The sequence below is a fragment of the Amblyraja radiata genome, chromosome 41, assembly GCF_010909765.2.
Source record: "Amblyraja radiata isolate CabotCenter1 chromosome 41, sAmbRad1.1.pri, whole genome shotgun sequence".
In the NCBI taxonomy this organism is placed as follows: domain Eukaryota; kingdom Metazoa; phylum Chordata; class Chondrichthyes; order Rajiformes; family Rajidae; genus Amblyraja; species Amblyraja radiata.
In genome coordinates, this window is record NC_045996.1 from 13,617,642 (window position 1) to 13,643,123 (window position 25,482).

The 25,482-nt window shown below is 50.2% G+C and overlaps 1 protein-coding gene and 1 non-coding gene across 2 annotated transcripts in view; both read left to right on the plus strand.

Annotated features, from left to right (window-relative positions):
• The first annotated feature begins 1,507 nt into the window (after positions 1 to 1,507).
• LOC116967924 lies at positions 1,508 to 1,634 on the plus strand. The gene has a single exon (XR_004410359.1). It is a non-coding gene; the product is annotated as a U6atac minor spliceosomal RNA (small nuclear RNA).
• A 1,918-nt stretch (positions 1,635 to 3,552) lies between these two features.
• The window catches only part of clip3 (CAP-Gly domain containing linker protein 3), a 32,081-nt gene continuing 10,151 nt past the window's right edge, over positions 3,553 to 25,482 (plus strand). Inside the window, exons 1-9 of the mRNA XM_033014382.1 lie at positions 3,553 to 3,697; positions 9,137 to 9,304; positions 10,698 to 10,837; positions 16,586 to 16,679; positions 17,147 to 17,308; positions 18,505 to 18,623; positions 19,880 to 20,116; positions 21,818 to 21,953; positions 23,262 to 23,390. Of these exons, the coding sequence (XP_032870273.1) occupies positions 9,151 to 9,304; positions 10,698 to 10,837; positions 16,586 to 16,679; positions 17,147 to 17,308; positions 18,505 to 18,623; positions 19,880 to 20,116; positions 21,818 to 21,953; positions 23,262 to 23,390 (1,171 nt within the window). The 5' untranslated portion in view covers positions 3,553 to 3,697; positions 9,137 to 9,150. The remainder of the gene's footprint in view (positions 3,698 to 9,136; positions 9,305 to 10,697; positions 10,838 to 16,585; positions 16,680 to 17,146; positions 17,309 to 18,504; positions 18,624 to 19,879; positions 20,117 to 21,817; positions 21,954 to 23,261; positions 23,391 to 25,482) is intronic.

A 25,482-nucleotide genomic window follows, 5' to 3' on the forward strand; every position in this document is an offset into this window, starting at 1 on the left:
GGAATTTTATTTTTACATTTTCCCTTGCTCTCAAGCTTATTTAATGGGTTTCAGGTTCTCTCACTGTTGTGGTACTTGAACAAGAGGAAGAAGTTTGAACTGTATTGCCTTCCCTGTATAACGTTAGTACCTCCACCAATGTAAAGCACTTTGGTCAACGAGAGTTGTTTTTTAAATGTGTTATAGAAATAAAAGTGACTTGACTAGACTTGACTTGACTTCCATCACAGTGAGGAATGTGGAATCCACTGTGATGGATGTTTATGTTCACTTTTATGTGGTTGTGTCACTTGTTGTTTTTCACTTAGTGTGGCTGCATGGTAACTCAAATTTCCTTAACTGCTTAAATGTGACAATAAACTGACCTTGAAACCTTGAATACTGCATCACAGCTTAGTTTGGGAACAGGATGACACAAAATGCTGGAGTAACTCAGCGGGACAGACAGCATCTCTGGAGAGAAGGAATGGGTGACATTTCTGGTTGAGACCCTTCTTCAGTCTGAAACGTCACCCATTCCTTCTCTCCAGAGATGCTCCTGTCCCGCTGAGTTTCTCCAGCATTTTTGTGTACCTTTCTACACATTGTTGGGTGGGGGAGGGATGGAGAGAGAGGGAATGCCGGAGTTATTTGAAGTTAGAGAAATCAATATTCTATTTTGCTGCAAGTAAGAATTTCATTGTTCTCTCTGGGAAATATAACAATAAAACACTCTTGACTCTAATATGCATAATGGAAATAGCAGCTGAAGCAATGCATTGGGATAAAGTCAGTTAATTGTTTCGCTGTGTGACCCCACACACGCTTTCCATTGCTGCTTGCAGCAAGGAGGGCTGGCTGTTGTTGTGTAAGAAGGAACTGCAGATGCTGGTTTAAACCAAATATACTAGAGGAGCTAGAAACCTCTAGTATATTTGGTTTAAACCGAAGATAGACACAAAAAACTGGAGTAACTTCTTCTGAAAAAGGGTCTCGACCCGAAACGTCACCGATTCCTTCTCTCCAGAGATGCTGCCTGTCCCGTTGAGTTACTCCAGCATGTTGTGTCTATTTTGTGGCTATTGTTGTTGACTTGTTACACTCAGCGCTGAGCATGCGCAAACGGCGCTGTCGGTCGAAGTCACATGACAAGGCGAGGTTCTGCTGTTAAACTTCATTTAATTCAACTCATGGTCGAGTCAGATCATTTAATGCTACGCTGTATAAACCCCAGGCTTTGTACATTTGGATTTGAGCAGTCTTTGAGGTTTGCATTGCAACAAAAACACACACTGAATAACAACTGGCTGAAACGCTGTCAGATTAGCATAATTAAACCTTAGCTGTTGAAATGCATTGAAAAATGGAATTTATGCTCAATATAAAATATTGTCATGTTTTACTAAGTTATATCTGTTAAATAGGTGAGATTGAAAACGTAATGTTAGACCAATCTTACACCATACCTGTACCTAAATATGTGTCTGGCTTGCGAACTATAAATATGGTTCGTGCCATCACAGATGGTGTGTTGTATGAAAGGAGAGAAGGTTAGCACTCCCCTTGATAAGGATGGAAGGGGCCCTAGTGGCCTTACAACACACAAATGGTTAAGGCATTGCCATCTACTTAGTGGCATCTAACCATGTTTTTTCCTCCTATTTAGGTCAAAACTCCCCTCGCCTTTACTCCTGCAATTTGGGACTGAGTGCACTGATTCTCAGGAAGCAAAAAGCCAATTAATATTTAAGATATTTAGATACATATGTAGATTGACACAAAATGCAGGAGAATTCAGCAGGACAGGTACAATCTCAGACAATGGACAATAGGTTCAGGAGTAGGCCATTCGGCCCTTTGAGCCAACATCACCATTCACTGTGATCATGGCTGATCATCCACAATCAGTACCCTGTTCCTGCCTTCTCCCCATATCCCTGGACTCATATCCATGGACTCATAACGTTCATATCTTTAAGAGCTCTATCTAACTCTCTCTTGAATTGAGGCAGAGAATTCCACAGATTCACAACTCTCTGGGTGAAAAAGTTTTTCTTCATCTCCATTCTAAATGGCCAACCCCTTATTCTTAAACTGTGGCACCTGGTTCTGGACTCCCCCAACATCGGGACATGTTTCCTGTCTCTAGCGTGTCCAAACCCTTAATAATCTTTTAATGTTTAAGATCTCCTCTCATCCTTCTATATTCCACTGTATACAAGCCCAATCACTCCATTCTTTCAACATATGACAGTCCTGCCATCCCGGGAATTAACCTTGTGAACCCATGGTGCACTCCCTCAAAAGCAAGAATGTCCTTCCTCAAATTTGGAGACCAAAACTGCACACAATACTCCAGGTGTGGTCTCACTAGGGCCCTGTACAACTGCAGAAGGATCTCTTTGCTCCTATACTCAACTCCTTTTGTTATGAAGGCCAACATGCCATTAGTTTTCTTCACTGCCTGCTGTACCTGCATGCTGACTTCCAGTTTCTCTCTGGAGAGAAAGAATCAGTGACTTTTGGGTTGAAACCCTTCTTCAGGCTGAGAGTCGCGGGAAAGGGAAACGAGAGATTATAGAGGATAATGTAAAGAAATAAAGAAGAAATGAGTGAAAGATATGCAAAAAAGTAACGATGATAAGAGAAGCAGGCCACTGTTAGCTGTAGCTAGGTGACAATGGAATACACTTGGTGACAATAGAAGCTGTTGTGACTTGGGTGGGGGAGAGATGGGGAGAGAGGGAATGCATGTGTTATTTGCGGAAGGTGGAAAGGGGTGGAATGGGAAGATGTGACTAGTGGTGGGATCCCGTTGGGGGTGGCGAAAATGCCAGAGGATTATGTTTTATATGCCATGGCTGATGGGGTGGAAGTTAAGGACTAGGGGGAGGGGGAGCAAGGGCGGAGCTGCAGTGTACTAAGGAGACACATGCGAGGGCCTCATCTAAGATGGAAGAAAGGAACCCTAAAGATTGGGAACATGTAGAATAAAGAAGGTAGATTCATGACTGAGATGTTTTTAAGGGGATTTTATATTTGTGCTGGTAAAATTAGTTGAAAACATTACTGGTAAACCAAAACAATTTAAAATATAATGGAAGGTTATATTATAAGGAAAATATAATGGAAGGTTATATATAATCAGACTGAAGAAGGGTCTCGACCCAAAATGTTGCCTATTCCTTCTCTCCATAGATGCTGCTTCACTTGCTGAGTTCCTCCAGCATTTTTGTCTACCTTCGATTTTTTTTCAGCACCTGTAGTTCTTTCTTAAACAAAATATAATGAAAAATCATTTTTAAAATTTGCAAAGATGCTGGAAATCTGATTTTGAGCTGAAATATCTTCTGTTTCTCTTTCTATAGATGCTGCTTGATCAGCTGAGTGATTCCAACATTTTCTATTTATTTCTCGAAAGCCCATCTGTTGTCTTCTGATTTCTTGGATGCTTTTCTTCCCCGTTCATTGATTGAATACTTTGCCCACTTGCTCCCCATCCCCAAATGCAGTCACGACCACCTGAATAGAAGTGGTTTCTAGAATCTCAAGCCTCACCTTCTGCACACGCGTGAATGAATGAACGAGTCTTGTGGTCCAGACCGAACCGAGATGGTCTGACGCAGGCGATGACAGAGCAGCCACATCTTGGGAGAGAGAGTAGGTGGAGACACTGAAGGACTTGTAACCAACGCAGAACAGCACAGAGCGAGGCGAGGTAGGATTGAAATCTTCTACATGTCATTTCATTGTGATTTCCTTTGTTGCAATATTGGCGAATATACAACAATATGAAATTGAAACAAGTGTGACTCCAGCGTTATCCGCTGTTGAAAAGGGTGCAGTTGATACATTCATTCTAAACAAAAATGGTGTTTATGACACTGGTTCTGTTTCGATTGACGTTTCTTCTTCTGGCTTAACGCTAATGAAGAAAACGAGAGAGATTACAATCTGTATCAGTAGTATTTGATGTTCGATGCTTGTTTTCGAAGGAGTCTTGTGTAATTCTGTTGACGCAGCTTGCAATCCATGCAAGGCTGCTGATGCTTGTGCCTATTGTCTGAAGCATCCTCGGCTGGAGCCGAAAACAAACACGCAGTAAAACAAGAAAGAAAGCTGTTTAATAAATCAGTAGCCTTCGATAAATCAGCAGCGACGAAGCTCCTCTTAAAAAAAGAATATTCCAACAGTAATTGCTGCGAAAATATCAGAAATGTTTATCTCATATATTTAAGCTAAAACCGAACCTGGGCTTTTCATCATCTTAGATGTGTTTTTTTTAGACCTTGAGACATATTATATTATTTGGATTTTTTTAATGTTGTATAATCAAATACTATTGAAAAAATGTAGTTGGTAAAATCTCCAATTCTATGGTTGATTTTACCCTCAGAAAAATAATAATAAATGGCTTTGCGTTTTAATGTTAAATATAAGCAAGAATGTTTGTGTTGCCACTGTAAGATTTAGAAGGCGAAATTTAAAAAAAACCTCCAGTAAAATGGTTTCCAATGGATTTATTTTTAATTTTTTGGAAATTTTGTTTTGAAAGGGTCACACATCCACAAATGCTGCTACCATGTGTTGCTATTGATTTGGATGGTTTATTTTGACCAATTAATTAAAAGACTGAAATTGAAAGGGTTAACACATTTTTCTTTTTGAATTTAGCCTTGCGTTGACAAGCTGTGATTCCAGTAACGGTTACTTCAATATTTCAATGCTAAATAAATGAAAAATAATAATTCTAAAGCTCTATACTGTGTGCACAATTGCCTTCCTCCTCATCTGTCTTCATCTGTTCCCCTTTACCTTTATCTCTCCCCCATCTTCTTTCATTTAGCCTGCCTTCAGTCACACCCCATATTCCCCCGTTCCTTGCCCTCTAGGGGGGCTGAAAACCAGCCCTAAATGTTGATATAGCACTCTCTCTTGTCTGCACAGAGTTATCACGTTGAAACAGGCTTGGTAACAGGTCCTTTGGCCATCCAAGTCTGGACCAACTCACCAAGCACATCAATGTACACTGATCCAATGTTATACTTCCCTCACTAACCTAATTTAACCTACCAACCTTTGGGGAGAACAGGTCACAGGGAGAACAGGCAAACTCCACACAGGCAAACTCCACACAGACAGAGGTCAGGATTGAACCTGGTTCCTCAGAGCTATGAGACACTTGCTCTACCCACTGCGCCACTGGTCTCCTCTCATTTCTGTCGGTGTCACTGAACCTGTGAGTTGCTCTTCCCCCTTTGCCTTCTTCGGGGATGCATTTAGTCTGCGACACTGGGCTACCCGCTGGGGTTGTGAACAAGCCATAGTGACGAATAACAGGTGTTGATCCACCTCCTCCTGCGGTTCTTTGGCACAAACCCAGCTTGCAGCCTTTATTAATATTCCTCCATCACTGATAGATTTGCCAGTGTTAAAATAGTTTATGGCAATTTTGAAATGACAGGAACATTGATCCCTATATTGGTATAATATATAATTCTGCTGCTAAAACGACAGGAAGCATTATACTGCTGCTGGAAGGCGTGGGAGGCTGTATTCTATGGCTTAGAACATCAGTGTCTTGGGTAGACAGGTTATTTTTAGGATCAAAAAATTCTTATTGGAACTAAGGACAGCATGTGATTCATTATAACAGAGTGATACAGTGTAGAAACAGGCCCTTCAGCCCAACTTGCCCAAGCGGGGTTCTTTTGTAGAAGGAAGGATTGCAGGTTATATATTTTAATTTTAATTTATATATTTTTTCAGTTGGAAAAACCACAACATTAAATGATTTGTTTTATTTTTTGATTAAAAAGATTAGTGCAAATTTTAATTTAAGTAAAGAAAGCACCCATTGACACGTTTAAAAAAAAAGCTTATTATTGAGCTGGTGTGGAATTGTCAGGTGGTATTATGTTCAGGTGATTAGGAACATTCGTAAAGCATTGTCAATGGCTTGATTGTAATCACGTGTCGTCTTTCCGCTGACTGGATAGCATGCACGTACACGCCTTAGTACACGTGACAATAAACTAAAAGGTAGACAAAATTGCTGGAGAAACTCAGCGGGTGAGGCAGCATCTATGGAGCGAAGGAAATAGGCAACGTTTTGGGCCGAAACCCTTCTTCAGACTGGAGAAGGGTTTCGGCCCGAAACGTTGCCTATTTCCTTCGCTCTATAGATGCTGCCATACCTGCTGAGTTTCTTCAGCAATTTTCTCTACCTTCGATTTTCCAGCATCTGCAGTTCCTTCTTGAACACTTCTTTGACAATGGACTAAACTGGTCCAGAGCCTTGTCGTAAGTCCGGTCACACCCAGTATATCACTTGAGGCCGAGTCAAACTAACTATCGTGATTTTCTATGAACTTTGAACATAGACCAGCACAGCACTAAGAACAGGCCCTTCGGCCCACAATGTCTGTGCTAAACATGATGTCAAGACCAACGTGCAGTCCTGGGCAGAGCAGTTGCCAAACCAAACTGTGATGTAACCTGACAGTAGATTCATTCATTCATCATCGTTGAAAACATTAGCAACGCAGTGGTGCCGGTCTCCAACGGGAATGGTGACGGACGCACCACACATCTCTGTCCTCCAGTTCCTGCGGACTTCCACCGCTGGAAGTATAGGATGTTGGTGTGTGTGTGTGTTTTATCATCATTCCTTACAATGTTACGTACGACAGTGATCGCAACTTCTACTGAAGTGTGGATGGCCGTTGGTTCGCTAGGAGCTCATCCGCCCTTTGACAGGTCTTGTTTTTGGTCCTGCTGGGGGTCCACAGCCCTCTCCTCACCTGGCAAACCAGGTGGGGGAGACTGTTTAGTCGCCGACTATCCGACCATGGAGTAGGTAGCACGGGATTACATGGTACCCGTGGCTGGGGGAACTCCCCCCGACCTGACCTGATCTGTAGAAATGTTGTAAAAGTCATTGGAGATCTGTCGAGTATCCTCAACCACCTGTGGAAGTAGAGGCGTGGATTTGGCTTCCTGGGTTCTGGAACTCTGCAAATTTTGACCTCTGAATAATTCCCCCAGTTTTGGCCTGACAAAGTGTTTCCCTGCCCCCACCCCCACATCAGTCTGAAGAAGGGTCTCGACCCGAAACGTCACCTATTCCTTCTCTCCATGGATGCTGCCTCACCCGCTGAGTTTCTCCAGCATTTTTGTCTACCTTCGATTTTTCCAGCATCTGCAGTTCTTTCTTCAGCAGGTTTGTAGATGAATTGGCTTCGGCAACAATTGTAAATTGTCCCTAGTGCATAGGATAGTGTTAGTTTATGGGGATCACTGGTCGGCGCGGACTCGGTGAGCGGAAGGCCCTGTTTCTGCGTTGTATCGAAAAGTCTAAAGTCCAAGATGGACATTTTCTTTACATCATCCTTTGTCTCCATTCTTCATCCCAAGTCGGTGATGATGAATTCCAAGACAAAGCACTCAGTGACTGGGTGCTTTCTGCTGCCATCTCTACAATAAATCTTCTCTGTACATTCAGCTAATAACCTGTCAAAGTGGCCTTGAGTCAGAAATCATTCCCTTTAATTGGTGGAGTAATCAATATTTTAATAGATTTTTTTGTTGCAGTTAGTAATAATGGGGAGGGGTACAGGATTAATGCTTTCCCCGGGAAGAGAGGGATTTGTATCGTATTATTGAATAGTAGATTTGTTACCGCACAGAATGAGGCCATTCGGCCCATCTTTTCTGCTCTAGCTTTCTATAAGAACAACTCACTATTTCTCCCAATTTGGCTAGCCCGTGCTGTCTCCTCCCCTTCCTTAACCCTCTAGCTGTCTCCTCCCACCCTCCCATCCGCCCGCCCTCGGGCTCCTCCTCCTCCTCCCCTTTTCCTTCTTTCTTTCCCCACCCCCCCATCAGTCTGAAGAAGGGTTTCGGCCCGAAACGTCGCCTATTTCCTTCGCTCCATAGATGCTGCTGCACCCGCTGAGTTTCCCCAGCAATTGTGTGTACCACCCATTTCTGCCCACTGGCCCTTTCTCCATAGCCAGACGTTTTTCACCCCTTACACCTTTTTCACAACTTACCGACCTGTTTGGCAGACGATAAAATATATTTTAAGGTTGTGTAGGGAACATGCACAGTCCCACAAACAGGTACTGTAATAATAGTGTTATGTGAAGTGATGTATAGTTAAACGCTTTGTCTGCATGCTATCTAAGTTGGTTTAGAGACAACAGGCCCTTCAGCCCATCGAGTCTGCATGGACCAATGGTCACCCGTCCACTAGTTCGATCCTACACACTAGGGACAATTTACAGAAGCCAATGAACCTACAGACATGCCCGTCTTTGGAGCAGGGCCGGCCTTAAGCCAATTAGATCAATTGCTCCCAATTGGGCCCCGTGCCTAAGGGGGCCCCGTGCTAGAGTAATCTACTCTCTCCGTACTTTTCAGAGGTGATCTACACATTGTGTTTGTTACTTGTAGGCTTGCATGTATGCAATTTTAAATTAAAATGTAACTTAGATCTGTTTGGTCCATTAACTCGCAGGCACGTTCTAAGCGCACATTTTGATTACTTTCCATTCAACCATAGAGATATGAAGTCTATAATAGACTTTATTTGTATTTCTATGATTCTGCAGACCTTGGCTGGGAACCTGGGGCTCACCAAAATTGTTCCCAATTGGACCCCGCACTTCCTAAGGCCGGCCCTGTGTGGGAGAAAACCAAAGCACCCGTAGAGCGTACAGACTCCGCACAGGCAGCGTCCGTAGTCGGGATCGATCCTGGATCTCTGGCGCTCTGAGCCAGCAGCTCTACCGCTGCGCCATCGTGCCGCCCAGCCATAGAACTCGGAACCGTGCAACATAGGGACAGGCCCTTCAGCCCACAATATCTGTGCCGAACAAGTTAAACCAATGTCCTGTGCCTGCAGATGATGGATGCCCCTCCATTCACTGCATATCCAGGCTCCTATCCCAAAGTCTCAAATATTCACCATCACCCCAGAGCCTTGCAGCCAAAGCATGCTACACATGTACAATCTAACCATCTATAAATACAATAGATAAAACAAAGAGACCAATGCAGAGAGCTGAATAATGTGGTTATAACACTACAGACAGAGTGAGAGAGAGTGCGTTGGGAGCAGGTACTGACATTCTGCCCTCTCATTGTTCCACAGGTACAGCTGTAACCATGACCAAGGAGAATGTTCTAGACGTGGCCTCTGAGGAGGGTCCTCTCGAGCAGCAGGAGATGCTGCCCACTGGCTTCCACAGCCCCCTCCCCGAACGCCGCAAGAAGCCCTTCGTTCACCACTCGGCCCCTGCACCCCTGCCCAAGGATTACGGTAACCGGCATTGTGTGGCTTCACACGAGTCTGGCTGCAACCGCCCCTCCCCACACACCCCCACCCCTCGTACCCCCTCCCTGCTCCTCCCCGCCCTTCCGCTTGCACTCCCTCCCCTCGCCCCCCTCCCCTTACCTCCCCACCCCTCGCACCCCCTCCCTGCTCCTCCCCGCCCTTCCGCTTGCACTCCCTCCCCTCGCCCCCCTCCCCTCACCTCCCCACCTCTCGTACCCCCTCCCTGCTCCTCCCCGCCCTTCCCCTCGCACCCCCAACCCTCGCACCCCCTCCCTGCTCCTCCCCGCCATTCCCGCTACACTCCCTCCCCTCGCCCCCTTCCCCTCACCTCCCCACCTCTCGTACCCCCTCCCTGCTCCTCCCCGCCGTTCCCCGCCCCTCCCCTCGCACCCCCACCCCTCACCCCCCCCTCCCCTCACACCCCCTCCCCTCACACCCCCTCCCCTCACACCCCCTCCCCTCACACCCCCTCCCCTCACCCCCCTCCCCTCACCCCCCTCCCCTCACACCCCCTCCCCTCACACCCCCTCCCCTCACCCCCCTCCTCTCACCCCCCTCCCCTCACACCCCCTCCCCTCACACCCCCCTCCCCTCACCCCCCTCCCCTCACACCCCTCCCTCCCACCCCCTCCTCTCACACCCCCTCCCCTCCCCCCCCCCCCCTCCCCTCACCCCCCTCCTCTCACCCCCCTCCTCTCACCCCCCTCCCCTCACACCCCCTCCCCTCACACCCCCTCCCCTCCCACCCCCCTCCCCTCCCCCCCCCTCCCCTCACACCCCCTCCCCCCCCCCCCCCCCCCCCTCCCCTCACCCCCCTCCTCTCCCCTCCCCTCCCCCTCCCCCCCCCGCCCCTCACACCCCCCTCCCCTCACGCCCCCTCCCCCTCACCCCCCTCCTCTCCCCCCCCTCCCCCCCCCCCCCCCCCCCTCCCACCCCCTCCCTCCCCCTCCCCCTCCCCCTCCCCCCCCTTCCCTCCCACCCCCTCCCCTCCCCCCCTCTCCCCTCTCACCCCCTCCCCTCACCCCCCCTCCCCTCCACCCCCCTCCCCTCCCCCCCCTCCTCTCACACCCCTCCCTCACCCCTTCCCTCACACCCCCCTCCTCCTCACAACACCCCCTCCTCTCACAACCGCCCTCAGCACCCCCTCCCCTCACCACCCCTCGCACCCCCTCCCTGATCCTCCTCGCCCCCCCCCTCCCCTCGCCCCCCCTCCCCTCAACTCCCTACCCTTGCCCCCACTACCCTCGCCCCCCCCCCTCCCCTCGCCCCCCCTCAACTCCCTACCCTTGCCCCCACTACCCTCGCCCCCCCCTCCCCTCGCCAACCCCTTCCACTCAGTGGCCAAGGGTTGTGTTGCATTCTCTCCTCTTCTCTCCAGCTTTCACCTTCTTTGACCCGAACGACCCCGCCTGCCAGGAAATCCTCTTCGACCCTCAGACCACCGTGTCCGAGCTCTTTGCCATCATCCGACAGTGGGTCCCTCAAGTACAACACAAGATCGACACTATCGGCAATGAGGTGAGTCGGCGCCAACAGACTGGTCAATCCGAACTCCCGCACTGTGGGACAACTACACACATTGTTTAGTTTTAGTTTTATGGTTTTAGCTTCTTGGTTTTAGATCTGGTGCGGAAGCAGGCCCTTCGGCCCATCTTGTCCGCGCTGACCAGCCATCCCCGCACATTAACACTATCCTACACACACTTGGGACCATTTACAATTATACCAAGCCAATTAGCCTACAAACCTGTATGTCTTTGGAATGTGGGAGGAAACCAGAGCTCCCGGGGAAAACCTACGCAGGTCACGGGGAGAACGTGCAAACTCCGTGCGGACAGCACCCGTAGTCAGAAACCGAACCCGGTTCTCTGGCGCTAAAAGGTAGAAACTCTACCGCTGCGCCACCCTTCACAACGGTTCACAAAGGCAGCTTCTAGAGGGAAATTTAGGTTTAGAGATAAATCATGGAAACAGGCCCTTCGGCCCAACGAGTCCATGCCGACCATCGTTCACCACTTGTGTTCACCTGCTATGTGTGATCTCACTTTCTGCTCTCCTTCCTCTAACGTCACAAGTCGCATGTCTTTAAACCTTTTCTCTCACAACTCCTGTCTTTTCATCCCTGGCCTTAGTCCAACCATCTGCCTATCAAACCCCCCCCCCTCCTTGCCTGTATCCACCTATCACTCGCCAGGCTTTATGCTGTCTCCACCTCTCTTCCAGCTTTAACATAGAAAACATAGAAACATAGAAAGTAGGTGCGAGAGTAGACCACCAGGTCCGTCGAGCCCGCACCGCCATTCGCTCATGGCTGAACACTAAACAGACACACTTACCCACAAACAGTAGACACAAGACACAGAACACAAGACACTACCCTCCCCTTTATACCGCTATCACCCCTCTCCACCCCAAGAACCTCGTGATCTCCTGGGGGAGGCAAAAAACCGGATAAAAACCCAGGTCCAATTCGGGGAAAAAATCCGGGAAATTCCTCTCCGACCCCAATCCAGGCGATCGACACTTGTCCAGGAGATCACTCAGGTCTTACTATACTAACCATACCTAAGTCCATATCCCTGCCCTCTCCCCGTAGCCCCTTATCCCCTTGGCAGCTAAAAAACCATCTATTTTAGACTTAAATATATTTAACGTTTCTGCTTCCACTGCTCCCTGGGGCAGTGAATTCCATAAATTAACCACCCTCTGGGTGAAGAAGTTCTTCCTCATCTCAGTTTTAAAAGAGCCCCCCCTTATTCTGCAACTATGTCCCCTAGTTTCTTCCCCAAACCCCCTCAAATCAGTCTGAAGAAGGGTCCCGACCCAAAACGTAACCTCCAGAGATGCTGCCTGACCCGCTGAGTTACTCCAGCACTTGGAGACTACGTTTCCTTGTCTCTACTGTTTATATGCCGCATCTTTCAATCAATCTGTCGAAATCTCCAGCCCATGTTTTTTTTGTCTCGGTGGAAGGATCCCATAAATCAAGCTGCCTGCTTATGTGCGGAGTGAAATAGGAGCTTATTTATGAAGCATTGACGGGGTTAAGTAATGTCTTGCAATGATGAGTATCTGTGGAGAAAGCCCAGGGGAGTATTGATTTGGAGAGGTATATCCACGTGATTCACAGGCTGCATTATTCAGTAATCCAAGCCTAGCTGTGCGCCAGTGATTGATTTTATCCCCCACCCCACCCCTCGACTCCATCCAAGGACCCAAACAGTCGTTCCAGGTGAGGCAGAGGTTCACTTGCACCTCCTCTAAACCTCATCTACTGCATCCGCTGTTCCAGGTGTCAACTTCTCTACATCAGCAAGACCAAGCGCAGGCTCGGCGATCGTTTCGCTGAACACCTCCTCTCTGTCCGTCTTAACCAAGCTGATCTCCCGGTTGGCTCAGCACTTCAACTCCCCCTCCCATTCCCAATCTGACCTTTCTGTCCTGGGCCTCCTCCATTGTCAGAGTGAGGCCCAGCGCAAATTGGAGGAACAGCACCTCATATTTCACTTGGGTAGCTTACACCCCAGCAGTATGAACATTGACTTCTCTAACTACAAATAGCCCTTGCTTTCCCCCTCTCTCCATCCCCTTCCCCTTCCCAGTAATCTCCCACCAGTCTTACTGTCTCCGCCCACATTCTATCTTTGTCCCGCCCCCTCCCCCGACATCAGTCTGAAGAAGGGTCTCGACCTGAAACGTCGCCAATTCCCTCTCTCCGGAGATGCTGCCTGTCCCGCTGAGTTACTCTAGCATTTTGTGTCTACTATTGATTTTACACTGCTGGCTTTCAGAATTGTGGACGCAGCTCAGACCATCACACAAACTAAATCTAAGTCTGAGGAAGGGTCTCGACCCAAGACGTCGCCTATTCCTTTTCTCCAGCGATGCTGCCCGATCTGCTGCGTTACTCCAGCTTTTTGTGTCTATCTCCCTTTCATTGACTCCACCTGCACCTCACTCCAAGGCTGCCGGCATCACCAAGGATGAGTCTCTCCCGTCAGGCAATACATACAGAAGTGTGAAAATGCACACCTCCAGATTCAGCTATTATCAGGCAACTGAACCACCCTATCACCAGCTATAGAGCGGTCCTGAGCTATCCCCCTCATTATCTTCCACACCTATAAGATCGCCTCTCAGCCTCCTGCGCTCCAGGGAATAAAGTCCTAGCCTGCCCAACTTATAGCTCCCACTACCTCAGGTTCTGGCAACACCCTTGTAAATCTACCTTGCAAATCTTGTACCGGCTTCAATGGTAACAGCGTGATGAGCGGGTACCTACGGTGGTGTCGGTCTTTGACATTAGCTGCCATCTACACCAGCCCCTGCCTCATGCAGATGGTAGCCAATATCAAAGACCCATGACAAAATCAACGACGGCAACCAAGATCTGAAGAAGGGTCTCAACCGGAAACATCACAATAGACAATAGGTGCAGGAGTCGGCCATTCGGCCCTTCGAGCCAGCACCGCCATTCAATGTGATCATGGCTGATCATCCCCAATCAGTACCCCGTTCCTGCCTTCTCCCCATATCCCCTGACTCCGCTATCTTTAAGAGCCCTATCTAGCTCTCTCTTGAAAGCATCCAGAGAATCTGCCTCCACCGCCCTCTGAGGCAGAGAATTCCACACTCACAACTCTCTGTGAGAAAAAGTGTTCCATCACCTGTTCCTTTCTCCAGAGATGCTTCCTGACCCGCTGAGTTACTCCAGCATTTTGTGTCTATCCACTGGAGGTGCCAGCCAATATCAAAGAACCATCGCCCTGGCCACACTATAATAATAATAATACATTTTATTTATGGGCGCCTTTCAAGAGTCTCAAGGACACCTTACAAAAATTGAGCATGTATAGGAAAAACATGTAAGGGGAATGAAATAAATAGTAGAGACATGACTAGTACACAAAGTAAAGACAGAATTCAATACAAAACACAGCATGAGGCAATTAATGCACAGATGAAAAGGGGGGGAGGGGGACGTGGGGCTAAGGATAGGCAGAGGTGAAGAGATGGGTCTTGAGGCGGGACTGGAAGATGGGGAGGGACACGGAATTGCGGATCAGTTGGGGGAGGGAGTTCCAGAGCCTGGGAGCTGCCCTGGAGAAGGCTCTGTCCCCAAAACTGCGGAGGTTGGACTTGTGGATGGAGAGGAGACCGGCTGATGTGGATCTGAGGGACCGTGAGGGTTGGTAGGGGGAGAGGAGGTCAATGAGATATGTGGGGGCCAGATGGTGGAGGGCTTTGTAGGTGAGGACCAGGATTTTGTAGGTGATCCGGTGGGAGATGGGAAGCCAGTGAAGTTTTTTGAGGACTGGAGTGATGTGATGCCAGGATTTGGTGTGGGTGATGAGTCGGGCGGCTGCGTTCTGGACCAGTTGGAGTCGGTTGATGTAGGTGGAGCTGATGCCAAGGAGAAGTGAGTTGCAATAGTCCAGTCGGGAGGAGATGAAGGCATGGATGAGTCTTTCAGCAGCAGGCGGAGTGAGAGAGGGTCTGAGTTTGGCGATGTTGCGGAGCTGAAAGAAGGAGGTTTTAATGACATGGCGGATGTGAGGCTCAAGGGAGAGGGTGGAATCAAAGATCACGCCAAGGTTGCGGGCCTGGGGAGATGGGGAGACAGTGGTGCCGTCGATGGTGAGAGTGGGGTTATTGATTTTGCTGAGTGTGGCTTTGGAGCCTATGAGGAGGAATTCTGTCTTATTGCTGTTGAGTTTGAGGAAATTATGTTGCATCCAGGTTTTTATAGCTGACAAACAGGAGTTGATATGGGAGAGGGGGGGGTTGTGGGGGGATTTGGTGCCAAGGTAAATCTGGGTGTCATCAGCGTAACAGTGGAAGTCCAGATTGAAGTGGCGGAGTATCTGACCAAGGGGGAGGATGTAGATGATGAAGAGGAGGGGGCCGAGTACGGAGCCTTGGGGAACGCCTTGAGTGACTGCGGCTGTAGCAGAGGTGTGGTTGTGGAGAGAGATGAAGTGGGATCTGTTGGAAAGGTAGGAACGGAGCCAGCTGAGTGCAGAGCCTTCAATGCCGAGGTCCTTGAGTCTGGTGAGCAGGATCTTATGGTTCACTGTATCGAAGGCTGCGCTCAGGTCGAGGAGGATGAGGATGTTGAGGGAACCAGTGTCAGCAGAGGTGAGGAGGTCGTTGAGGACTTTGAGGAGAGCAGTTTCTGTGCTATGGAGGGGGCGAAAGCCAGATTGGAGGGGTTCAAGTAGGTTATACGCAAGGAGGTGGGAATCTCATCTAACTGCTGCTGTTGAAGCTGGAATGAGTGCAGGGACGGTTTACAAGGTGTTGCCGGGTCTCGAGGGCCTGAACTATTGGGCAGAGGTTGGGCAGATTAGGAGGCAGAGCCCCCTGTAGACTCCCTCCATGGTGGGGCAGTGAGCACCTCCCAGTCTAACCTCCACCATTTGGATATTCTCACCGCTCTGAACACTTGGGGCGAAACGGTGGCGCAGCGGTAGAGTTGCTGCCTCACAGCGCCAGAGACCCGGGTTCAATCCTGACTATGGGTGCTATCTGTGCCGAGTTTGTACGTTTACCCCTGACCATGTGGGTTTTCTCCGGGAGCTCCGGTTTCCTCCCGCACTCCAAAAACATACAGGTTTGTAGGCTGATTGGCTTTGGTAATATTGTAAATCGTCCCCAGTGTGTGTGGGATGGTGTTAAGGGCCTGTCCCACTTTGCGATTTTTTCAGCGACTGCGAACGTCAGCGACTGACGCCCTAAAAACCGTCAAGTTGTACGACACTCTGCGTCACCGACACGTCAAGTTACGATACCCATCGTCACCTGCCTTCACAACGCAAGATGGTTACACCGAAGTATTATAATCACATTGGAAATGAACTGATCTACAGTAAATCTAAGGAGCAATAATGGACAAGTTGGCGCTTTATTTACCCGCGTCATATACCAGGAGTCACCCGCAGGACAGCGTACGTCATCGTGTGACAGGGCGCACGTCATGATAAGACACCCAGATGTCATGATAAGACACCCAGGGAGACACCTCGCGTCACTACACGCGTCACCCCCGCGTCACGCCCCGACCACGCCGCGACAACCTCTCTTCAGGCTGTCGCCGAAAATGTCGCCCATGTGGGACAGGCCCTTGAGTGCGCGGGGATCGCAGACTCGGTGGGCCGCTGGGCCCGTTCCCGCACTGCATCTCACAAACTAAACTAAAACCAGCTGTCCGTTTGCGCAGCGTCACTGACAATATCTCGTCTCGTTCCACCTTTGTCGCCAATCCAGATTCTGAAGCGAGGTTGCCACGTGAACGATCGCGACGGGCTGACGGACATGACACTGTTGCATTACACCTGCAAGGCTGGGGCCCACGGAGTGGGTAAGTGGGGAGGGAGGGGGAGTGGGGGCGGGTGCTCTTTAGTCTTTGACATTTCCCCCCCCACCCCCTGGGGTAAAACGTTCTGACTGTCACGGCCTCCGAGAGGAGTCTAACGGTACTAGATCGTACTAGAACGGTCCGCCTAGATCGTCGGGGAGTCGAGACATCGGCCCGAAACGTCGGCCTTTGAAGTCGGCTGTGGGAACGTTAATCTGCCGGGCCGGAGGGGGGAAAATTCCGGGAGCAGTGGGGGGGGGGATTTCTCGTGTGCATTCGTAACGTTGTCTGGATTAGAGGAGGTGCCGGTGATCCAACAGTTGCCGGAAAATCGGCGGTGGGGCTGCACAGCCGCGATCTGTTCCAGAGAGGTCGGGAAGCATGCGGGCGTTCCGTGTGAGCGTGTGGTTGGCTGGGGGGGGGTGGGTGAGAGTCCGTATTGTCACCAGCTGTCTCTGCGCCCGGTCTAGGGGACCCAGCGGCGGCGGCTCGACTCTGCAACCAGCTCATCGCTCTGGGGGCCGACGTCGGGCTCCGCAGCAGATGGACCAACATGAACGCCCTGCACTACGCGGCGTACTTCGACGTGCCGGAGATTACACGCATCTTGCTCAAGGCTCACAAACCCAAAGGTAGGCTTGGCGGGGCCTCACACTGATGGGTAGCAGCCATCGCTGGGCAGGGACTGCGGTTGGTTTTAGTTCCGCTTTAGTTTGGTCTCCTCCGCCTTCTGTGGCAATGAATTCCACAGATTCACCACCCTCTGACTAAAGAAATTCCTCGGTAGACAAAAGTGCTGGAGAAACTCAGCGGGTGCAGCATCACCTATGGAGTGAAGGAAATAGGCAACGTTTCGTCCCGAAACCCTTCAGGAAGGAAATAGGTATCGTTTCGGGTCGAAACCCGGAAGGGTTTCGTCCCGAAACGTTGCCTATTTCCTTCGCTCCATAGATGCTGCTGCACCCGCTGAGTTTCTCCAGCACTTTTGTCTACCTTCGATTTTCCAGCATCTGCAGTTCCTTCTTAAAGAAATTTCTCCTCGTCTCCTTCCTAAAGGAACGTCCTTTTATTCTGAGGCTGTGACCTCTGGTCCTAGACTCTCCCACTAGTGGAAACATCCTCTCCACATCCACTCTATCCAGGCCTTTCACAATTCGATAAGTTTCAATGAGGTGTCCCCTCATCCTTCTAAGCTGCAGCAAGTACTGGCTGCATTTTTCACCCACCATCCTCATCTTTGGACACCATGTGCGTAGGGGAGAGGGTAGGGCTGAAGATGTTCTGGTTGGGTTGCTCCTGGGCCTGGCCAAGCTGGCCATCCGCGAGTCACGGCGCCAGACGGTGGAGGGCTCTACCCGAGCCGGCTGCCTGCCCCTTTTCCGGGGTTACGTCCGTGCCCGGGAGGGATTAGAAAGGGAATACGCCCTGTCTACGGGCACCCTGAGGGAGTTCCGGGACCGCTGGGCTCCGCAGGGTGTTGAATGTATCCTCAATAAGGATTGTATCATAGTTGTATAGTAGTTTATTACATGTTTGTATTGTATTATGGTGGTGGGTTCTGGCTTGTTTTATTGTAGTGTAATATTATTTTTTAATAATTGAATAAATTTATATTTAAAAAAAAAAAAAAAAAAAAAAAAAAAAAGCTGCAGCAAGTACAGGCCCAGTGCTGTTAAATGCTCATCATATGTTGTCCGTGGGCTGGTGTATGGGCTGTGACCCTTGTTGAGGGTCTCTGCACCCAGTGTTGGGTCACGGGTGCGGTGTCGGTGAGGGGTTACTGGAGGTCAGGTCCGCGCGTGACCTCTCACCCTCTTTGCGTTCGCAGTGCTCAACTCGACCTGCAGCGACTTCAACCACGGGACTGCTCTGCACATCGCAGCCTCCAACCTCTGCCTGGGGGCCGTTAAGTGTCTGCTGGAGCACGGGGCCAACCCAGCCCTCCGCGTGAGTCACGGACACGGGACACGCGTGTTCGGCCGTTCAAACGCCGTTACAGCTCCCCGTGGCCGAACACTGCAGCCCAACGTTCTCAGTGCCCGCTCGCCCCTCCCACGGGTGGCTCCTCCCACTCCCCCCCACAGAGAGCCCCGCCCACTCTCCCCACCCACGGGTGGCTCCTCCCACTCCCCCCCACAGAGAGCCCCGCCCACTCTCCCCACCCACGGATGGCTCCTCCCACTCCCCCCCACAGAGAGCCCCGCCCGCTCGCCCCTCCCACGGGTGGCTCCTCCCACTCCCCCCCCACAGAGAGCCCCGCCCACTCTCCCCTCCCACGGATGGCTCCTCCCACTCCCCCCCACAGAGAGCCCCGCCCACTCTCCCCACCCCCGGATGGCTCCTCCCACTCCCCCTCCCACAGAGAGCCCCGCCCACTCTCCCCACCCACGGATGGCTCCTCCCACTCCCCCCTCCCACTGAGAGCCCCGCCCACTCACCCCTCCCATGGACGGCTCCACCCACGCCCCCTCCCACAGGTAGCCACACCCACTCTCCCCCCTCCCACTGAGCCCCCCCACAGACAGCCCCACCCACTCTCCCCCTACCACAGGGAGCCCCGCCTACTCACTCCTCCCACGGGCAGCTCCTCCCACTCCCCCCTCCCACTGAGCCCCCCCACTCTCCCCACTCTCACTGACATCCCCGTCAATTAGACTTCAGAGATACAGCGCTGAAACAGGCACTTTGGCCCACCGGGTCCACACCGACCGACCCTCACCCCATAAACTAACTAGCACTACCCTACACACTGGGGACAATTTAACTTTTGCCCCCTCGCCAATTAACCGACAAACCCGCACGTCTTTGGCGTGTGGGAGGAAACCGGAGCACCCGGAGAAAACCCACGCAGGTCCACAGGGAGATTGGACAAAATCCGTACAGGCAGCACCTGAGGTCAGGATCGAACGTAGTTCTCTGGCGCTGTGAGGCAGCACCTCTACCGATGTGCCACCATGCCACACTTGCCTAAATCTATAGTCCAATAAAGTATTAATTCATTCAATAATTCCTTCATTCCTTCCTTTCTTCATTCATTCATTCATTCATTCATTCATTCATTCATTCATTCATTCATTCATTCAATATTCATTCAATATTCATTCAATATTCATTCATTCATTCATTCATTCATTCATTCATTCATTCATTCATTCAGAGACACATTGCCTCCTCTTCAATATTTCTCCTTTGCCGTCTGACAGAACCGGAAGGGGCAAGTTCCCGCTGATGTGGTGCCAGACCCGATGGACATGAGCCTGGACAAGGCGGAGGCTGCCATGGTGGCCAAGGAGCTGAAGCAGCTGCTGCTGGACGCGGTGCCCCTCAGTTGCAACCTGCCCAAGGTCACCCTGCCCAACTACGACAACATCCCCGGCAACCTGATGCTCACCTCCCTGGGCCTCAAGCTGGGCGAGCGAGTCCTCATGGACGGAGAGAAGGTACGGAGCAGACACCAGGGTCCAAACCGCAGATGGCGGAGTTTCTCCAGCATTTAGTGTCCTGTTTCCACTTATAATGCTCGGGGTGGGTGGAGATATCGTGAGAAGATGAGCTATTCACAGATGCCCGAAACGTTGCCTATTTCCTTCGCTCCATAAATGCTGCCGCACCCGCTGAGTTCCTCCATCAATTTTCGATTTTCCAGCATCTGCAGTTCCTTCTTGAACAGCTTATTCACAGATGGCGGGTTGACCCAGAGTTGTGCGGAGAATGTGAGAGGGGTCTCTGAAGAGGGACACAAAAAGCTGGAGTAACTCGGCGAGTCAGGCAGCATCTCTGGAGGGAAGGAATGGGTGACGTCTTGGGTTGAGACCCTTCTTCAATCTGAATAGGGCCACCTATTCCTTTTTCTCCAGTTCTCTGTGTCCATCTTCAAGAGTTCTAGTTCAAGACTTCAAGAGACATTTATTATCACATGCACCAATTGGGTACAGTGAGATTTGAATTCAGTTTAAACCAGCATCTGCAGTTCCATCCTTCACTAACACTTGGATCTTCTCCATTGAGAGTCCAGAGGACAAGACTGCAGATGCTGGTTTATACTCGTTGGTGTTTGGATGGATGAGGAGGGACCTCATTGAAACGTACCAAATAATTAAAGTAAGGTAGACACAAAATGCTGGAGTAACTCAGCGGGTGAGGCAGCATCTATGGAGAGAAGGAATGGGTGACGTTTCGGGAGCCGAAACGTCGCCCATTCCTTCTCTCCATAGATGCTGCCTCACCCGCTGAGTTACTCCAGCATTTTGTATCTACTTGTCAAGCAGAGTTTTCTTTATCTGACCAGGACTCAACAGCTCCCCAAACCACACTCAGTTCCACTCAAACTCTAACCGCCAATCCTTCGAATTCCAACCGCCGCCTTTGAATTCCAGCCGCCAATCCAAGTCAAGTGACCCAACCCCTAGAGACGAGGGTTCGCACCACGCGTGGCTGACCACCAGGGACCGCCACTCCACCTTCGATTTTTTTCATCCAGCATCTGCAGTTCTTTCTCACAAATCAATCAATCAATCAATCAACCTTTATCGTCATCTTGCAAAGCAACAGTTGTACAGTGCAAAATGAGAAGACGTTTCCCAGGGAATACCGGAGCATCGCAAATGAAACTTAAAACATTTCACACATAATAACAGTTTAAAAAAAAAAAAAAAAAAAAAAAAAAAATAATAATAATAATAAAAGGCCTGGATAGAGTTTACGTGGAGAGGATGGTTCCACTCGTGGGCCTAGTCCACAAATCTCTGCAATTTCATGCGGTCTTGGATGGAGGCAACACATGGCACTTGGGAATTAAGAGGTTGGAAACTGAATGAGGTGCCGAAAGCTGAGGGAGTAAGGGGTTGCAGAGTTTTGTATTGCAGAAGCAGGCCATTCGGCCCACATGGCCCATACCAGTTTTGTGCTCCAAAAGCTCCCACTTCCTTCTCTATGAGGAATTCAGTGGGTCAGGCAGCATCTGTGGAGGGAATGGGCCCCTTCCTCAGACTGATGGGGTAGGGAGGAGAAAGTTGGGAAAACTCCAGTCGGGATCGAAGTAGGGTCTCTGGCGCTGGGAGGCTGCGGCTCTACCCGCTGTGCCCGCCGCCTTTCATGCCAGCTGTCTCTGGCCTAACGTCCCGTGCTTCCACACCTTGCAGGCCGGGACCCTGCGCTTCTGCGGCACCACCGAGTTTGCCAGCGGCCAGTGGATTGGCGTCGAGCTGGACGAGCCCGAGGGCAAGAACGACGGGAGTGTCGGAGGCGTCAGCTACTTTATTTGCCCTCCCAAGCACGGTAAGGACCAGCCCACCCACCCACCGCGTGTGTGTCCTGCGCTCGGCCATCAACCCAGGTGGATAGACACAAAGTGCTGGAGTAACTCAGCGGGACAGGTAGCATCTCTGGAGAGAAGGAATGTGCGATGTTTCGGGTCAAAACCCTGAATACGTCACCTATTTCTCTTCCGCGATGCTGCCTGAGCCGCTGAGTTACTCCAGCATTTAGTGTCCATCTATGGTACAAACCAGCATCTGCAGTTCCTTGGTAGACACAAAATGCTGGAGTAACTCAGCGGGACAAGCAGCATCTCTGGAGAGGAGGAATGGGCGACCCGAAACGTCACCCGTTCCTTCTCTCCAGGGATGCTGCCTGTCCCACTGAGTTACTCCAGCATTTTGTGTGTCTACCTTCGATTTAATCCAGCATCTGCAGTTCCTTCCTACACATCCCATCTTCTATACTCATTACCCTGACTGATGAAGGCCAGTGTACCAAAGGCCTTCTTCACTATCTTATCTGTGATGCCACATTCAGGGTTGTATGTAATAATAATAATAATGGATGGGATTTATATAGCGCCTTTCTAATACTCAAGGCGCTTTACATCGCATTATTCATTCACTCCTCAGTCATACTCGGTGGTGGTAAGCTACTTCTGTAGCCACAGCTGCCCTGGGGCAGACTGACGGAAGCGTGGCTGCCAATCTGCGCCTACGGCCCCTCCGACCACCACCAATCACTCACACACATTCACACACATTCACACACATTCACACACAGGCAAAGGTGGGTGAAGTGTCTTGCCCAAGGACACAACGACAGTATGCACTCCAAGCGGGATTCGAACCGGCTACCTTCCGGTTGCCAGCCGAACACTTAGCCCATTGTGCCATCTGTCGTCCCATGTACATGTACTGTACATGTACTGCTCAATCTCTGCTCTACAACACCTCCTCAGGGGCCTGTAGTTCTCAACGGTTTCACCCGCCCTTTGCAACCCCTGTCTTTTGGCCCATTGACCCACTCCCATTTACAGACTATAGACAATAGGTGCAGGAGTAGGCCATCTGGCCCTTCGAGCCAGCACCGCCATTCAATGTGATCATGGCTGATCATCCACAATCAGTACCCCGGTTCCTGCCTTCTCCCCATACCCCCTGACTCCGCTATCGTTACGAGCTCTATCTAACTCTCTCTTGGAAGCATCCAGAGAACCGACCTCCACCTCCCTCTGAGGCAGAGAATTCCACAGAGTTTTGGATGGTGTTGCCCTCTTTGTACTTCCTCAATCTTTTACAGTATTGCTGAACCTCTGCCCCACAGGTTACTTCTCCTCGGTGTCCAAAATCAGCAAAATTCTTGACCCGACCCCTTCTTCCGTGACATCGACGCCCAAAACGCCCAGGATGGACTTTGCACGGATGACCGGGAAAGCTAAAAAAGACAAGAAAGGTTAGTTTGTAAATTAACCTCCTGAGTCGCACGTCTGTGGGATGTGGAGGAAGCTGGATAGTGTGTGTATGTGTGTATGTGAGTGTGTGCGAGTGTGTGTGTGTGCGAGTGTGTAGGCGTGCGTGCGTGTGTGTGTGCGCGCGAGTGTGTGTGTGTGTGCGTGTGTGCGCGCATGTGTGTGCGAGTGTGTGCGTGCGTGAGTGTGCGAGTGTGTGTGTGTGTGCATGCGCGTGTGTGTACGTGAATGTGTGTACGTGTGTGTGTGCTTGAGTGTGTGCGAGTGTGTGTAGGTATGTGCGCGTGTGTGCATGCACGTGAGTGTGTGCGTGTAGAGAGTGTTCTTACAAGGGTATGTCAATTCCCAGGAAAGTTTATACGCCACCTAAAAATAGTCAATTTAAAGTCTGGTTGAGAATAAGCTGCAGCTAAAGAGAACCCACGCAGTAATTGGGAGAACATGCAAACTCCACACAGACAGCAGCCGAGGTTAGGATCAAACCCGTGTCTCTGGCGCTGTGAGGCAGCAGCCCTCCGTGCCCCCCTAATTTGACAGGACATGGTTCAAACATTCTTCATTAACCCATGCGTGCACACTTCTGCCATTGCAAACCTTTAATCTCAGCTAAAGAAACTTCAACCTTATTGTTAAATCCAAGCCAGGATCGCGAGGGGTTAAACATTCTTTACTATACTCTTATCGATTATTCAGATCTCGAGAGTCAAGTGTTTAATTGTCAAATAAAGGAAACTGTTACGGCTCCCGAATGCAAGTACTTCAGAGCCACGTAACACAAGTCAAAAACCAGGTTCAGGTTCAAAAACAGTTTTAATTATTCACTGGAACACAAAACTCAAACCTGATATAAACAACCCAGTCAGGGATATGGATAAACCGACAAACAATTTAACAATGCTCCAGCCAGCCACACCATGGGCCGTCGAACCGGAGATTCCAAAACCTGCCCAAAGAGATACAACCCTGAAACCAAAATACACGAAAACTCTAAGGTCAGCCCTTATCCGTCCCAATACAATATCTGATAACAAGGAATGGTGAAAATACACAAAGTTCTATGCCATGTGGTCAGGCTGCCTCGGCCCCCACCAACAGACTGCTTATCAGTCAGAGTCCACGACGAAGAGCGAGAATTCTGGGAAGCTCTGGTCTTTATACTCCAGATGAGTCACCCGTCACCTGACGCAGCTGGGCCAATCGGGTACAGGATCCTTTAACCCCTCGATTCCAGACTCACAGCCACGAGGCCTGTACTTGGGATAGAAACAGAGAAGTAAGTACATAGCATTCACCAGGGGGGGGGGGAAGCGCCTAACACCCCCACCCAAAGATACTGAATAAGTTTCTGAAAATGAACTAAAAAAAACACCACCAAATTTCAGCAACTATTCAGTAACACAGACATCACTGGCGCGACAATGCATCAGCCAATACATCATCCTTGCCACGGATATGCCAGTCAAATGAGACAACCGCAAGGGAAGCGTCTCCAAAGCCTCAGAGTTACTCAGCTTTCCCTGCGTTACTGCCACAGACAACCGTGCCTCCCCCACATCACCACCCGTGTCAGGGGGCAGCACCACTGCAGCCAAAACAGGCTTAGGAGGACATAGCTCCGACCCATCAACCTCCACAGGCTCCTTCCTGTCGAACCAGTCCTTCATCCTAGACTGAGCAGAGGCAAGATTACCCATTGCCAGTTCGCATGCCCTCCTCAGTCTAGAGCTAAAAGTACAGACGTGGTCTAAAATACTACGTTTTGTATCCTGCAACCATTTCTCCTTCAGGACCCTCAACGGACCACGTACAGTATGCGCGAACCCCAGGTCAGCAGGACTGAACCCTAAAGACTCCTGCACGACCTCACGCACCGCAAACATAACTAGATGAACCCCCTCATCCCAGTCTTTTTCAAACTCCAGGCAGTAAGTCCTCAACATAGATTTCAAAGTCTGGTGAAACCTCTCGAGAGCTCCCTGGCTCTCAGGATGATACGCACTGGAGTAACAATGCTTAATATCTACCAACTTCATTACCTGACCAAAAACCTTCGACATGAAGTTGGTACCTTGGTCA